Source organism: Oppia nitens, unplaced genomic scaffold, assembly GCF_028296485.1.
Source record: "Oppia nitens isolate AA-2021 unplaced genomic scaffold, nextdenovo-longstitch-racon4-pilon3 scaffold14_pilon_pilon_pilon, whole genome shotgun sequence".
NCBI lineage: Eukaryota > Metazoa > Arthropoda > Arachnida > Sarcoptiformes > Oppiidae > Oppia > Oppia nitens.
The window spans coordinates 1,746,317-1,760,749 of NW_026533193.1; the positions used below are offsets into that span (position 1 = coordinate 1,746,317).

General features: G+C 30.7%; 3 protein-coding genes across 3 annotated transcripts; 2 read left to right on the forward strand and 1 right to left on the reverse strand.

Moving 5' to 3' along the window:
* Positions 1-515: 515 nt before the first annotated feature.
* Positions 516-4,533, reverse strand: LOC128961733 (mucin-2-like). The gene is made up of 5 exons (XM_054307998.1): positions 4,013-4,533; positions 3,642-3,806; positions 3,442-3,489; positions 2,886-3,352; positions 516-2,785 (listed from the first exon to the last, which is right to left on the reverse strand). Exons 1-5 carry the CDS (start codon positions 4,314-4,316, stop codon positions 728-730), a joined length of 3,042 nt encoding a protein of 1,013 aa, XP_054163973.1. The 5' UTR covers positions 4,317-4,533; the 3' UTR covers positions 516-727.
* Positions 4,534-5,868: 1,335 nt separating this feature from the next.
* On the forward strand, positions 5,869-8,637 carry LOC128961131 (caseinolytic peptidase B protein homolog). The gene is made up of 2 exons (XM_054307339.1): positions 5,869-7,583; positions 7,667-8,637. Exons 1-2 carry the CDS (start codon positions 6,264-6,266, stop codon positions 8,498-8,500), a joined length of 2,154 nt encoding a protein of 717 aa, XP_054163314.1. The 5' UTR covers positions 5,869-6,263; the 3' UTR covers positions 8,501-8,637.
* A 1,334-nt stretch (positions 8,638-9,971) lies between these two features.
* On the forward strand, positions 9,972-10,952 carry LOC128962523 (speckle-type POZ protein B-like). The gene has a single exon (XM_054308902.1). It carries the CDS (start codon positions 9,972-9,974, stop codon positions 10,950-10,952), a length of 981 nt encoding a protein of 326 aa, XP_054164877.1.
* Positions 10,953-14,433: the final 3,481 nt, after the last annotated feature.

Consider the following 14,433-nt stretch of genomic DNA (forward strand, 5'->3'; position numbering starts at 1 on the left):
TGTAATATACATACAAAAAAACAAACATTTTTTATTATTATATAAATTTAAACATCAAATAATTTTTTTTGGCATTTCAAATGGCATTTGATGATGTTTATTTATTTATTGTTGAAATTATTATTATTATTATTATTAAATCTATGCTTAATAATAACTGTGTATATAAAAAATATATTTATATATACTGTATATAAAATATATATCGTATATAAATATTTGTATATATACTGTATATATATATATAGTGCAGTGAATGATTTTTAATGTAAAAAAATATCGGTATATAAAAAAAAGTTTTAAACATTATATAAAAATATATCATATATATATATATATATATAAGTTTTTTTTGATAATTATAAAAATCAAATATTATTTTTTTTCCAATCATATGTTTTTTCAAAATAAAATCAATAGTTTATCGAAAAATAAAAATATTTTTTGAATACTTTTATCATATTATATATATATATAGAAAAATAACAATATTTATTATTATTATTATTTATTTAGATAATTAAATATTTATAATAAAAATAAAAACTAAATAAGACTAAGAAATATGCCGTCAATTCCAATCTATGGCCAAAAAAAATGGCATTCAAGGGATGGGCGGTCGGGGACGGAACGGTATGCATATTATCAAACATCTGCACACAACTACTTGAGTCCCACCCACCCATCACTCCCTATACTAGGGCCAACCCAACTCAACACATCCTCTCTATTGACTACTATAGTTGGGTATAAACTTTGATACATGAAATGGACTGGATCGTATGTAAAATGGACTGCTACTCGAATTGATTTTATTGATGACACTCTTGAGCGCCTCCACGGAAGCAGCGGTACGATCTAAGTTACCATCGTTGTCCACTATGTCGATGGAAACGCCGGCAGCGGCGGCCATACTGGCAAACAGTGGCGATAGTTGAGGAGCTGCTGCTGAGTCGGTGGCGGCGGCAATGGAATCACCGTTCAGATCATTACCGCCGATGGATGTGCCAGTAGTTGTAGTAGAATTCGTAGTTAAGCATTGATTGGAAGACACTGTAGTTGATGTCAATGATGTGTTAGTGGACGGCGTAGTGACGACAGATAATGGACTACTGCTAGTAGAAGTGATGGTTGACTGTGTAGTAGTAGTAGTAGGAGTAGCAGCAGTTGTTGTTGTAGTATTAGTTGAACTATTGGTGTCGTCGGCAGTAGTTGTTGTTGAGTTGATTGTTGTTGTATTGTTAGTCATGGATATGATAGTGGTTATGGTTAATGGATGGTCAGTGTTGTTGTTGTCGTTGACGGTAGTCAATGATGTTGATGATGATAAAAATGGTGTATTGTTTGACGACATTGTGGTGGTGGTAGTGGTGGCGATGACTGGTGTTATGGATATAATGGGTGATGTGTTGATCAGTGATGGTGATGATGATGTGACAGAAGGAGTGACGACTGCTAGTGATGATGGAGTAGTGAAGTGAGTATTAGCCGCAGCAGTGGTAACTGTTTGGACAGTGGACGGGGCAGCGGTTGATGCTGTAGTAGTAGTAGTCTTTTGGCTAATACTGGACGGCGGTTGAGTTGTTGTGTTGACTACTGCGGCGGCTTCAGTCGTTATAGTCAACGGTGTGATGGTTGTCATCGATGATAATTTTGACGACAATTTTGTTGGGCTTATGGTTGATGCAGCGTTGGATGTCATGTTTACCGATGATGACAATTTCGGTATACAATTATGATTGTTGACAGTTGTGATTGAGGTAATCGTAGTTAACATAGGATTGGCGGCACCGCTACCACTGCCGCCGACAGCTTTGGACATTTGGTTATTGAGTACTAGTGTTTTGACTGTTTGTTTCTTAACTTTATTATTATTATTATTAGTCTTTAATTTTTTCTGATTATTATTATTATTATTATTTTGTTTCTTAGTTTTCTTAGTAATACCATTGCTGTCAACAACAGCGGCGACAACCGATTTGATGCCATTTTCTTTGACTACTAAACCATTGTTGTTGTTGTTGTTGTTATTGTTGAGCATATTATTAGTAACGCCAACAACAACATTAGTAGTACCAGTAGTTGTGGTACCTATACTACCAGTGCTGCTGAGATCTGATGATAATTTTTTTCTCTTAGCTTTAGGAACAGCAGATTTTTTTGTTTTTTGTGGCGCAACAGTTGTTGTTGTTGTTGAATGACTTATCAACCAATTAGCAGCACCGGCACCACCACCACTACCAGCGTCGCCAATGGTATCATATTTAACACCGTTTACTGGTTTTCCGATTTTATTAGGGGCTGTATTCATCATCATCTTCTTCTTTTTCTTCTTCATTACGGGTACAATAGGTTTCATAAACTCGATAGTATTGTTGGCAATAACTTTGTTGAACAATTGGCTGTCCACTGGTGGCAGCGGTTCGTTAACTGGATTTGTTGTAATCAGATGCGACTCATTGATTGTCGACAAACTAATTCTGGCTCTCTTGTTGTTGTTATTGTTGTTCGGTGTGGGAGTGGTGGTCGTGGTAGTGGCCATACCTTTGCATCGATGATGTGCACCGTTATTAGTATTGTGGGTGTGATGTCGTTTCGGTTTTAATGCCGGCGTACGGAACAACCGATTGTTACCATCATCATCATCGTCGATAATACCAGTGGTGGTGGTGGTGGTAGTCGCTGTGTTGTTGTTGGTCAGTGGTAATTTCGGTAGGGGCGGGAGTGGCGGTGGCAGCAGTTTTTTCTGATCGATAATTTTGTAATATAGGCATAGAGGACCATTCTATAKGTGGGGAGAGGGGGAGGTATAGAGAGTTAGTTATTATGACAACCGTTTGTAGAGAGAKAGCACTGGTAGMATAAAATATATGCACATAWCATACCCGTCTCCACGAATAAATGTAGGCCAAGTCGATCATCGTATAGTCGTCAACAAGCGGGTCGTGTTTATATAAAATTTCGATATCATTGTCATCGTATTTGATATCGTATTTCGATTTCAGCCACTTTTTCAAGTGTACGACACGCATACCGCCTTCACATTTCAGATAACGGCGCTGACTATTGTTGTCGCCATCACTGATAGTATTGTTGTCGGCTCCGTCCTCCGAACTGCCGTTGCGAACGGAACCATTTGTGGCCGACTGTGATTTAGCGGCCGCCGCCGCCGCTGGTGACGGTAGAACTACACTATTGAGTGCACCGTTGGTCAGATTCTTTGAGAATGGCATCAACGAATGGGAGATCACTTGCGGAAAGTATTCAATGGACAGATAAATATGGTCTTCGGGCGTAAATATTAGCCGTTCGCCGGACATCTCGCCCTTTTCCTCACTGGACAGACCTATGGCTGAATAAAATTTTAAAAAATTATCATTTATTGAGCGACAATATGGGATCAAAATAATCATAACATCGACTTATAAAGACAAGACTTACCACTTTCTGGTTCTTTACTATAGAATTCGTTGCGTCGGTTCATCTCATCTATTCAATGGTAAAGAAATGGATTAAAAAAATAAATAAATAAAATTTATTTATTTAAAAAAAAACAATATCAGATCTAATGGATAATCAATTAAGTTTATAAAATGGTTGTCCAAACACACACACACAAAGAAAACAATATAAAAAAATACTTTTGTATAGTCCGGGCACCAGCTTATAGACAATGTCTTGAAGTGTCGGATCGCTACGTATGTTAAGTCGTGGTTTGGTTTTGTGTATCTGTTGATCACAACGAGGACAGAAACGAGACTTCGGAGTATTCGAGTCCAAGTGAGTAATGATACAAGTCTTGCAAACTATATATGATATATAATGATGAGACACCAACAACGGGATCAGATCAGGTGTTGTTGTTGTTGTGACAGACATACAAACAAAAAGAGATATTAATTAAAAAAAAATCAATGAAAAAAATGTAAAGGATTTATTGTCGAGATATGAACCACCAATTGGTTGCTATAATTGAAAAACCAATTGGACGGCTCTCTACCGGATGACTTACACGAGTGAAGACATTCGGTGAGTGTTGTGGCGTCGATAAGATAGCCTTTGCATAGATGACATCGGATCAATGTATTGAACTCGTCGACGGCAATGGCCGACGGCGGTCGACTGCTAGTACTGCTGTTGATGGTAATGTTGTTGTTGGTGTTGTTGATATTGGTCGTCATCATCATTACTGTCGATGTCGAGGCTGCCAATGGATCTACTCCTCCTCCGCGACAACGATTAGTACTGGTATTGTCTTTGACAGCGATGACCGTCGTTGTTGTTGTAGTCTTCGAGGATGACATCGTTGTCCGCATAGTTTGTTTGTCTCTGACAATCGCGCGCCGAGTCCTCTCTTTCGGCTCTCTTTCTCTCTCTCTCTCAGGTGGCCATCGATATCGACACTTATCGGGCGTTCAAACAATTGTTGACCGCTTGTTGTTGTCTACTATTATTGGCAGCCATTGTGTGTGTATTATAATAAACAACACATTAAATGATTGACAATAACATCAACAAAAAATAAACCAAACAATAAATGGCCGACAATTTAGTACTATTTGTATTTAGAATAAAATACTATAAAATGTTATACAGTTTGCTTGTATTAAAAAGTACCAAAATTCAATGTTTATTTGTATTGGAAAAAAGTTTATTGTCTTTTATTTTTCTACACATAAATGACGTTCAAAATTATTGTAAATTATTACAGTAAATCCCCCACACATTTAATATACAGTATAATATACATGGTATAATTTATTTTTTTATAATTATTTAATATTAATAATAAATACAATCTATATTAAATAATTAAATATTTAATAATTATTATTAGTTATTTAATTAGTTTTTTTTAAATTAATAATTTACAAATATATAATAATGTATAAAAATAAATATATATATGTATATATTACTATTTGATATACAGTAGAATTGTATTAATATTACTACATGTACTGTACTGTTATTAATACAGTATTACATATTTAATAATTATTATTAAATAATTATTTATTTGGTATCTAATTATGATGCAACTGTTTGTTTTTTTTTTAAAAATAAGGCTAACTGTACTGTACTGTACATTTGAAAACTCTATATAGAGTTATCATATAAATTACTGTACTGTATATAACGTAAAATCCAAACAATACTTATAATACTATATATATAGCGAAATCTATTGCTATACAGTTAAGTGTGTTTCACATCAGTTGAAAGGGGTTTCAGTAAATACAATAAAAAACACATTCAATAAAATTTACAATACAAATATAGTTTTTTTATTCAAAGCACTTACGTCACAAAAATATTTATTGCGCATGTGTATGCACGCCTCCAATAAAATATCATTTTTAAATTTATTGTTATAAAAACTCAACTATAAAAATCTCATTATAAACAAAACCAAAACAAAAACAGACGCACCACAAACACATAGATTACATAAAATATATACATACAAATCAAATAGTATGTATAATAACTATGTAACATATAGTCTATGCCAGTGATAAAAATAAGTGTTATCATGATTTTGTACTAGTTTAAGTGTATGTTTTAATTTTATCCAGGATCATTACATAAATAAAAATAAAAATATTATTTTAGTATTTGTAATTTTTATCACTCGTCTATGCTTAGTAAAAAGTCCGCTCCATAAGCATTAAACACTAATATTGCGCGCATATACATACACTACTATGTTTGTGGTTGGCCATTATTGTTTTGGTTTTGAATATAATCTAACATTTTTATAATATTACAGTATACAAATTTAGGTTTTACTGTATAGTTGTGTAATGGGCCATTCGTATAATCATAACCATTTATTTGATTAAACAGTACTGTACATTCACAATTTGTTTGTATTAGTGGCCTATTGTTGTGAAGTATGAATATACCGTATATTACAGTTACGAATCGTTATTAGTTACACAGTGTATGTGATATCGCGCGCGCGCACAAACACGTACTAACTGATTGCACGTGCAATTCGTGTTTTATTTTTTGTTTTTACTAGTGTTTTATCGAATATTCTTCAGGAATTCGAATTCGAACAGTCATTCAGTCAGTCTGTCTATCGGTTTGTTTCGGAATTATTCTTCAATTTTTTGTTTTCTTTTCCCAAAGAAATCACTTCTTCCGTTGGGTTTTGTGTCAGTTGTTTCTCTCTCAACACTTCTTCTTGTAATTTGTTTTTTTTTTTGGTCACCCGAACTGATCCACACATTTGTATACAACACACGTGTGAACACATGATAAACGTTAGACGTTTAGGACATTTACTGTCGCCGTCGTCGTCGTCATCATCAGCAGCAACAGCAGCGCTGACCGCCCGAAGTAGAGTACGGCAGCCGCTGTTGACCACAGCTACTGGACATCATAGACGCTGGCGATCGTCAACCGCTTCGTTCATTGGTCGACACCGACTACCGATATCGTCGTCGTCGTCGGCGACCAACGCATGGAAAGCCATATCGTTGGCCGCCTGTGTCTGCTGTACTATCGGTGGCTATCATTATTATAGTACCCGTCGGCGATGGTTATCATCGTTGCGTGCGGTTCACTGTTTGCGTATCGATGACCGGAACGGTGGCGGTGGTGGCGGCCGACGCCAGAACACACCGAAAGAGGAGAAACTGTTCGACGCAGTCAAACGCGGTGACTCAGAACTGGTCAAACAGATGATTGCCGACAAATCATTGGATATCAACAACTGTCGCCATCAGTTAGGTTGGACACCCTTGCAGTTGGCCGCTGTTAACGGTTGGACCGATATTTGCGAAGCACTACTGGACGCCGGCGCCGATATCGACGACACCGATGAGTACTCCTCTGCCCAGAAGCTATCCTATCAGTACGGACTCAACTATTTGCGTATAGCGATGTCACGCGAATCGGAATTCTCGGATTTGTTGTCCACTCGGGTATCGTTTCGCGGTACAACTGCCCTACACTACGCTGTATTGGCCAACTCGATGCCTACCATTGAACTGCTGATCAAACGCGGAGCCAATCCGATAATCGATAACGAAATGGGACACAAACCTATCGATTACTGTAAACAAGACAACCAACGAGTTCGCCGACTATTAGCCGAACACGAGACCAACTTTGCCGACGTCCAAAAACAGCGACAACTAGAGGAACGGCTAAAGTTTCCGCTAGAAGAACGTATCAAACAGGTTATTGTCGGCCAACAGTCGGCCATTACGACAGTAGCGGCGGCCATACGACGCAAAGAGAACGGCTGGTACGATGACGAACATCCACTAGTATTCCTGTTTCTCGGTTCGTCGGGTATCGGCAAAACCGAATTGGCCAAACAAGTGGCCCGTTATTTGCATTCGGGAAAAAACGAGAAAAAAGGTTTCATACGGCTAGATATGACCGAATATCAGGAGAAGCACGAAGTGGCCAAATTTATCGGTTCACCGCCCGGCTATATTGGCCACGACGACGGCGGACAGTTGACCAAAGCCTTGAAAGAGTGTCCCAATGCTGTCGTACTGTTCGATGAGGTAGAGAAGGCCCACAACGATGTCCTAACCATACTATTGCAACTGTTCGATGAGGTATACCATCTCTACCCTACCCTTAAAACTACTCTTTCTCTCTCACACTCGTATTGACTCTTTTTTTTTATTTGACTTATTAGGGCCGTATGACCGACGGTAAAGGACATACTGTCGAATGCAAAGATGCCATCTTCATAATGACCAGCAATTTGGCCAGCGATGTAATCGGTGCCTACAGTCAACAATTACGTAAAGTTGCCGACGATGTATCCAAAGCACGATTGGAAGGCAGCGACCAATTGTCCGATTTGTCCGACACTAATGTCGATGATGTTCAGGTATCGAAAGATTTCAAAGAACAAGTTATTCGACCCATACTGAAGAAACACTTCAAACGGGACGAGTTTTTGGGCCGAATCAACGAAATGGTATACTTTTTGTCGTTTTCGCGATCAGAACTCAACGAACTGGTCACTCGGGAACTGATGGCCTGGGCCGAGAAGGCCAAAACCAGACACAAAATGGAACTGACATGGGATAAGCGCATCGTCGGTATGATTGCCGACGAATATAATGTCCACTACGGCGCCCGTAGTATCAAACACGAAGTCGAGCGGCGTATCATCAATAAGATTGCTTTCGCTCACGAGTCGCAACTGATCAAACCGGGAGCCAATGTACACATCACTGTCGATGAGGAATGGGTGGACAAGTCGTTGGAAAACCAACTGAACAAACCCGCAAACCCAGATCTGTTGGGCGGCGGCATCGGCGGCGGTGATGGCCAACAACAACAAGACCCGACAACATCATCCAGCGGTGGCGTTGGTGACGAACAACCGGCCACTTCGCTAGTATTGGAGCGCAAGATTAAGCTACAGTTGAGGGATAAGAATAGCCAGAAAAATGATGTCTACATTGATCTGCCAATCAATGAACGGCTGTCCAAACTGTCGGACAATTTGACGCTATAATCGGACAGTCAGTCGGTGTGTAAGTGAGTGACTGATCGTATGTTTAACTCACTCATCAAAAAAATGTTTCAAAAATTTAGTTTTCATTTCTATTATTAAAAATATTATTCTTATTTTACTTAAAAATTAATTATTAATATTATTATTATAATTAATATTTACTTTTTTTGTTTGTTTTAATAGTTTATTTTAGTTTATGTGTGTGTTTCTAATGTTAATTAATTTTTTCTAATGTTAATTAATTTTTTTCAAAAATTATAAATAAATATATATATTTTTACGTTAAAAATACTGTAAATATAGTTAAATAATAATTTTTTATTGTATAAATAAATAAATTTAATATAAAATATTAGATTTTTTTTGTAGACGAATGCATTTAAAAAATGTATTATTAAAAAAATATATAAAACTGATTTATAAAATCTAAATAAAATTAACATTTGCTTAACTTTATTGTAACTTAATTTTTAAAAAAAAAACTTATTTTACACAATTTAATAATAAACAAACAAAAAAATATGATAAACACTAACAATAATTATCATAATTTTTTTAGCAATTAAATTATTTTACCTAAAAAATAATATTAATGAAATTAAACATAAATATCTATTTTTAGTACTAAAATACTGTATTTTAAATACAGTAATATTTTGCTAAATTACTTATCAATGATAAAAAAATAATAATTATTAATTTATTAATTTTTTGTTATTTTATTTTTTTTCTATCTAATTATATAATAAATTATTTAATAAATCAAAGTGTAAAATATTTTTTGATTAATGTTATAAATGTTTTATTATAGTATTAAAATGTGCTGTTTATTTATAGTTTTTTTTCAATAATTAATTTATTAAAATCTATATCATTATAAATACAATTTAATGTATGGGGAAAAAATATTGAATATATTAATATTTTTTTGTAAATTATAATTACAATATTATTATTAGTAGTAGTAATTTTGGTTTTTTTTTCATTAATAAATATATTATTTATAATTTTGTTTCAATAAATTTGCGTTTTTAAAAAAAATTATATACTTTATGTTATATTAACTATTTTTTTTGAATGAAATTTTTTTTGTACTTTAAATACATTTTTAGTCAATTGAATGAAAGTTTTTTCGTACTTTAAATACTTTTTTAGTCAATTGAATGAAATTTTTTTTGTACTTTAAATACATTTTTAGTCAATTGAATGAAAGTTTTTTCGTACTTTAAATACTTTTTAGTCAATTGATTGCATTGTTTTTTTGTATGAATTACTAATATAAGACATAAGTATTAAAATATTTTGTTTGTAATTATAATCGGATTTTTTTATTTTTTCAATTAACTGATTGATTTCAATGACAACAATGAAGAGATCATTGGACACCACCAACACCACCACCACTGATGATGACAACAACAACAACAACAACAACAAAGTCGTATACAAGACTCGTGTGGTTTACAAAGTCATGGATTTTGCTAAACAATTGGACACCAATTGGATTAAAGAGAAATGTTATTATAGCGATGACTTCAACATCGGATCAGATAAATGGGATATTGAAATCTGTTTGAAAGATAACATTATTGGTCTGTATTTACATTTGAATGAAAGCAATGAACTACCAGTTCATACACAATACTCGTTGTCCATCTGTGATAACAACTTCAATGCTAACCAATTGTTTGTGAAAAAAGAGTTTAAATGTCGATTTGAAGAGATCACTGGTTGGGGTAATCCATCGATTATCACTAGACAACAATTGATGGACAATAGGGTGAAACTATTGCCGGACAATACGCTGACCATTGTTGTCGACTTTAAGATATTCAAGAAAAGCAATTGTCACGAAAATTGTGGCGCAAAACGTTTTCGTCGTTTCGCTCAATTGTTTTCACTGAAAGAGCTAAGCAATTGTCGACTGATTGTCGGCAAAGATCGCAAAGAGTTTTACACTTCAAAACATTTTCTGTGTCTGGAATCAGAAGTTTTCGAGAAGATGTTTACCACCGATTGTACGGAGAAAACAACTAACGAAGTGATTATCGATGACATCGGCAGCGATGTCTTCGAACAGTTCTTGAAATATCTTTCGACCGGAATGTGTGACAAATTGGATGAAATGACTGATCAGTTGCTATACGTTGCCGACAAATATATGGTATCATCGCTGAAGACTTTGTGTCTGAATTGGATTTTCTTGCGAATCAATTCAACCAATGCTATGAAAATATTGAAACTTTTCGAAGATTTCGGCGCCGATGAAGTGTTGGTGAAAATGGTTAACGACTTTATCAGCGAAAACATCGCAACAGTGATCGTCAAAGAGTTGATCGAAAAACATGCCATTAGTCTGAAAAATATGTCACAAATTGTCGACAATTTTGGCAAACATTTACCAAAATTTAATGCAAAACTCTTGTATTATACCTATAGTTATAGCATTTAATTTGTTATTACTATAATTATAAATAACTGTTATATTAATTTAATAAATCATTTAATAATTATGTTATAACTTTTATTTATTTTTTTTTTGTTAATTTGATATAAATTTGAATTTGATTTGATATTTAAATTATTTAATTTGTGATAATACAGTATTACCTAATAATAATAATAATCTATTTATCCTATTATGATATTAATGATGCAAAAAAAATTATTGATAATTATATAAGTTTTATATAATTTTTATACTAACAGTACCGGTAACTATAATAATAATAATAATAATAATAATAATGTTTTGATAAATTACTTATCAGATACTAATTATATAATAAATCAAAATATAATATATGATTACAATTTAATTATATTTTTAAAAATTTTTAAATAATTTTTTCTTTGCTTTAAATTGTTTAGTTAATTGAATGCATTGTTTTTTGTTGTTATATTTAAATTCAATAATTGAATGGCAACACAAAAGTATTGCATGATTTTGTTGTAATACTTTTTTATTTTATTTTTTTTTTAGGGGATACGTGATTCAAAAAATTATTTCAAATTATGTAAAAATAATGTCTATTATTAAACTACCCGTTATATAATAATAATATTTTACTAAATCAATTATAATTAATGCTTAATAACATTTATTTTTAAAATTATATTATAATATTTAAAAAAAAGTTTGTTTGGATTTATTAAAATTTTTATTTAATCAAACTATTTAATTTATATGTTTTCTATATAATTAAAATATTAATATATTTGATATAATTTTACAAAATAAAAATAATTTATTATTAAAATAATTTATATTAAAATAATTAATTATAATATTTTATTCGAAAATTACATTTAAATAAGTTTTATAATTTTTTTTCGAAATGTGTCATCAGATAAATATATATATATATATATATACTATTTATAAATTTAAAAGTAATATAATAATAATAATAATATTTTGAAATATTAACTTTTTGAATAACTGACTAATCAATTGAGAGACAGCATACAGTATAATACTAGTTATACAATACAGTTGATTGTATCTAACATAATATAAATACAGGTATTTTATTATACATATTTAATATTATTTTTATTATATATATATATATTGCAATTAAATTATTTATTATTAAATACTATGAATAATTAAAATATCTATATTACTGAAATAAATTAATTGAATGTGCTTAAAATGATTGACATTAAAAATTGTTAATAAAAATTTAAAAAAAATCTTTTATAAACTATATACAGTATATTTGACATTTATAATTACATTGACTAAACAGTGTAGACCTTATATTTTGATATAGTTATTAAAATTAAATGTTAAACTTCAATTAAATATAATAGTATTCATAATTATATATAAACTATTGTTCAAACATCAAAATTCAAACTTATTGTATGAGATATAACGGAAAATTTTTTTTGAAATAATAATTATACAAATGTTTATTGTAAGTTACAATATTACATAAAAAATAAATATATTATTAATATAATTTTAAATGTTATTTACTCTAAACTACAAGTTATTATATAATTATCAATTGTATTATTTTCTACTATTTCAAAAAAATAATACTATGCTGTGTAAAACATAAAAACATTAATGTTGAAAATTATATATATATATATATATATATATATATATATATATATATATATATATATATAGTAATCACTAAAATTCTACATTAAAAAATAACAATATCAATATATAAACTTTTATTTATAGTAATATCTATTTGAAAAATGTTATTTAAAAAGAAAGTTAAATATATTATATATTTATTATTTTTGGTATTTTTTTTGTTTGTATCAATTTTATAGAATTACTTATAAATATTTACTGTTTGAGTCAAATATTGATTATGATTTAATTACAATCACTGAAATACCAGCGCTTACATTATGTGTGGGTAAATCAACATTAATCATCGACAAAAATTATTTGTATAACACTTTGAGAAAAAGTAATGTTGAATTTTATATTGATAATATTAATAATAATCTAACACTAATTGAACAATTAAATAATATGGAATCATTAGAAAATATTATTGATTGCAACGTTTTAAACAATACGAGTAGTTATGATAGATATGAAAATTGTTTTAATTTTTTATCTATTAGTAAATCGATTAACTATAAGGATATTTGCTATACATTTAGAATAAAATCTCAAACTGCTATTGATTTACAATCGAAATTAATTTATGAATTGTTTATTACTGATAAAAATAAAATAACTAATAAATTACTAAAATTATTGATTCATTCTCCAACTGAAAATATATATATAATAGTTATCTACAAAAATCATTAATAATACTATTAAATAACAATCATCTTACTTATATAAGTTATAGTCGCACATTAATGTCGTATAAAAATATTAATAATTATAGTTGGAATGGGATATGTATTGATAAAATCACTAACGAACAATGTATTAATGATTGTATTATTGATATAATTATTAACCAAACAATTTATTATCCAAAATATTATTTATGGCACTCATCATTAGAAAAAGTATAAAACCAGTGGAAATCGAAAATTTAATAAAAATCCAAAAAAATTATTTTGAAATAAAAAACAACTGCACATCAAAATGCAAAACTATTCATAGTTGCTTAAAAAATTATTATCAGATAAGTCAACAACAAAATGAATTTTATCCTCAACTTAATCAATCATATTTAATTCGTATTCATCAATCAAATTATCCGGATATTTTAATTAATAAATTAATTAAAATAACAACTGAAGATTATATATATTTTATTGGATCATTATTTGGATTAATTTTTGGTTCATCATTAAGTTCGCTAACATATAAAACTTTTTAATTTTTAGTTAAAACTAAATTATCTAATAATAATCAAAATAATTTAAACAATGAACCATTGTTTACAGTTAATCATACCTTAAAACGGCTTATAAATACAGAAATAAACAGACAATCGATTGATGAAAATCATGAACAGACTATTATAGACTTATAAATCCGGTGATTGTTATCAACAGTTTGTCTATACTTTTCATGCAAAATGTTTCAATATTATTGAGGTTTGTGTTTGTTATTAATTACTATAATATTGTTGATTGTTATATTAATTATTGTTATTATGTGTGTCAATACCAGGGTTTTAAAAATGGCAGGCATAAACAATAGATGCCAATTTTGCCAAATGCCTGCCCTGCCTCTGTCATGCCTGCCCTGCCTCTGTCATGCCCTGGGCATCTATTTTCAGGTGGTGACACCTATTATTTTAATTTTATATTATTAATTAATTTATAAAACATTGTTTTTATAATATATTTGCTTGCATTTTTGTTTTGTATACCTTTAATTAAAAGGTAATATCATTGGAAATAAATTAATTAATTGTAAATTTAATTAAAACGCTAAAACACTAAATTACATTATTTTTATAAATACAGTTGTTTTTTAGCAA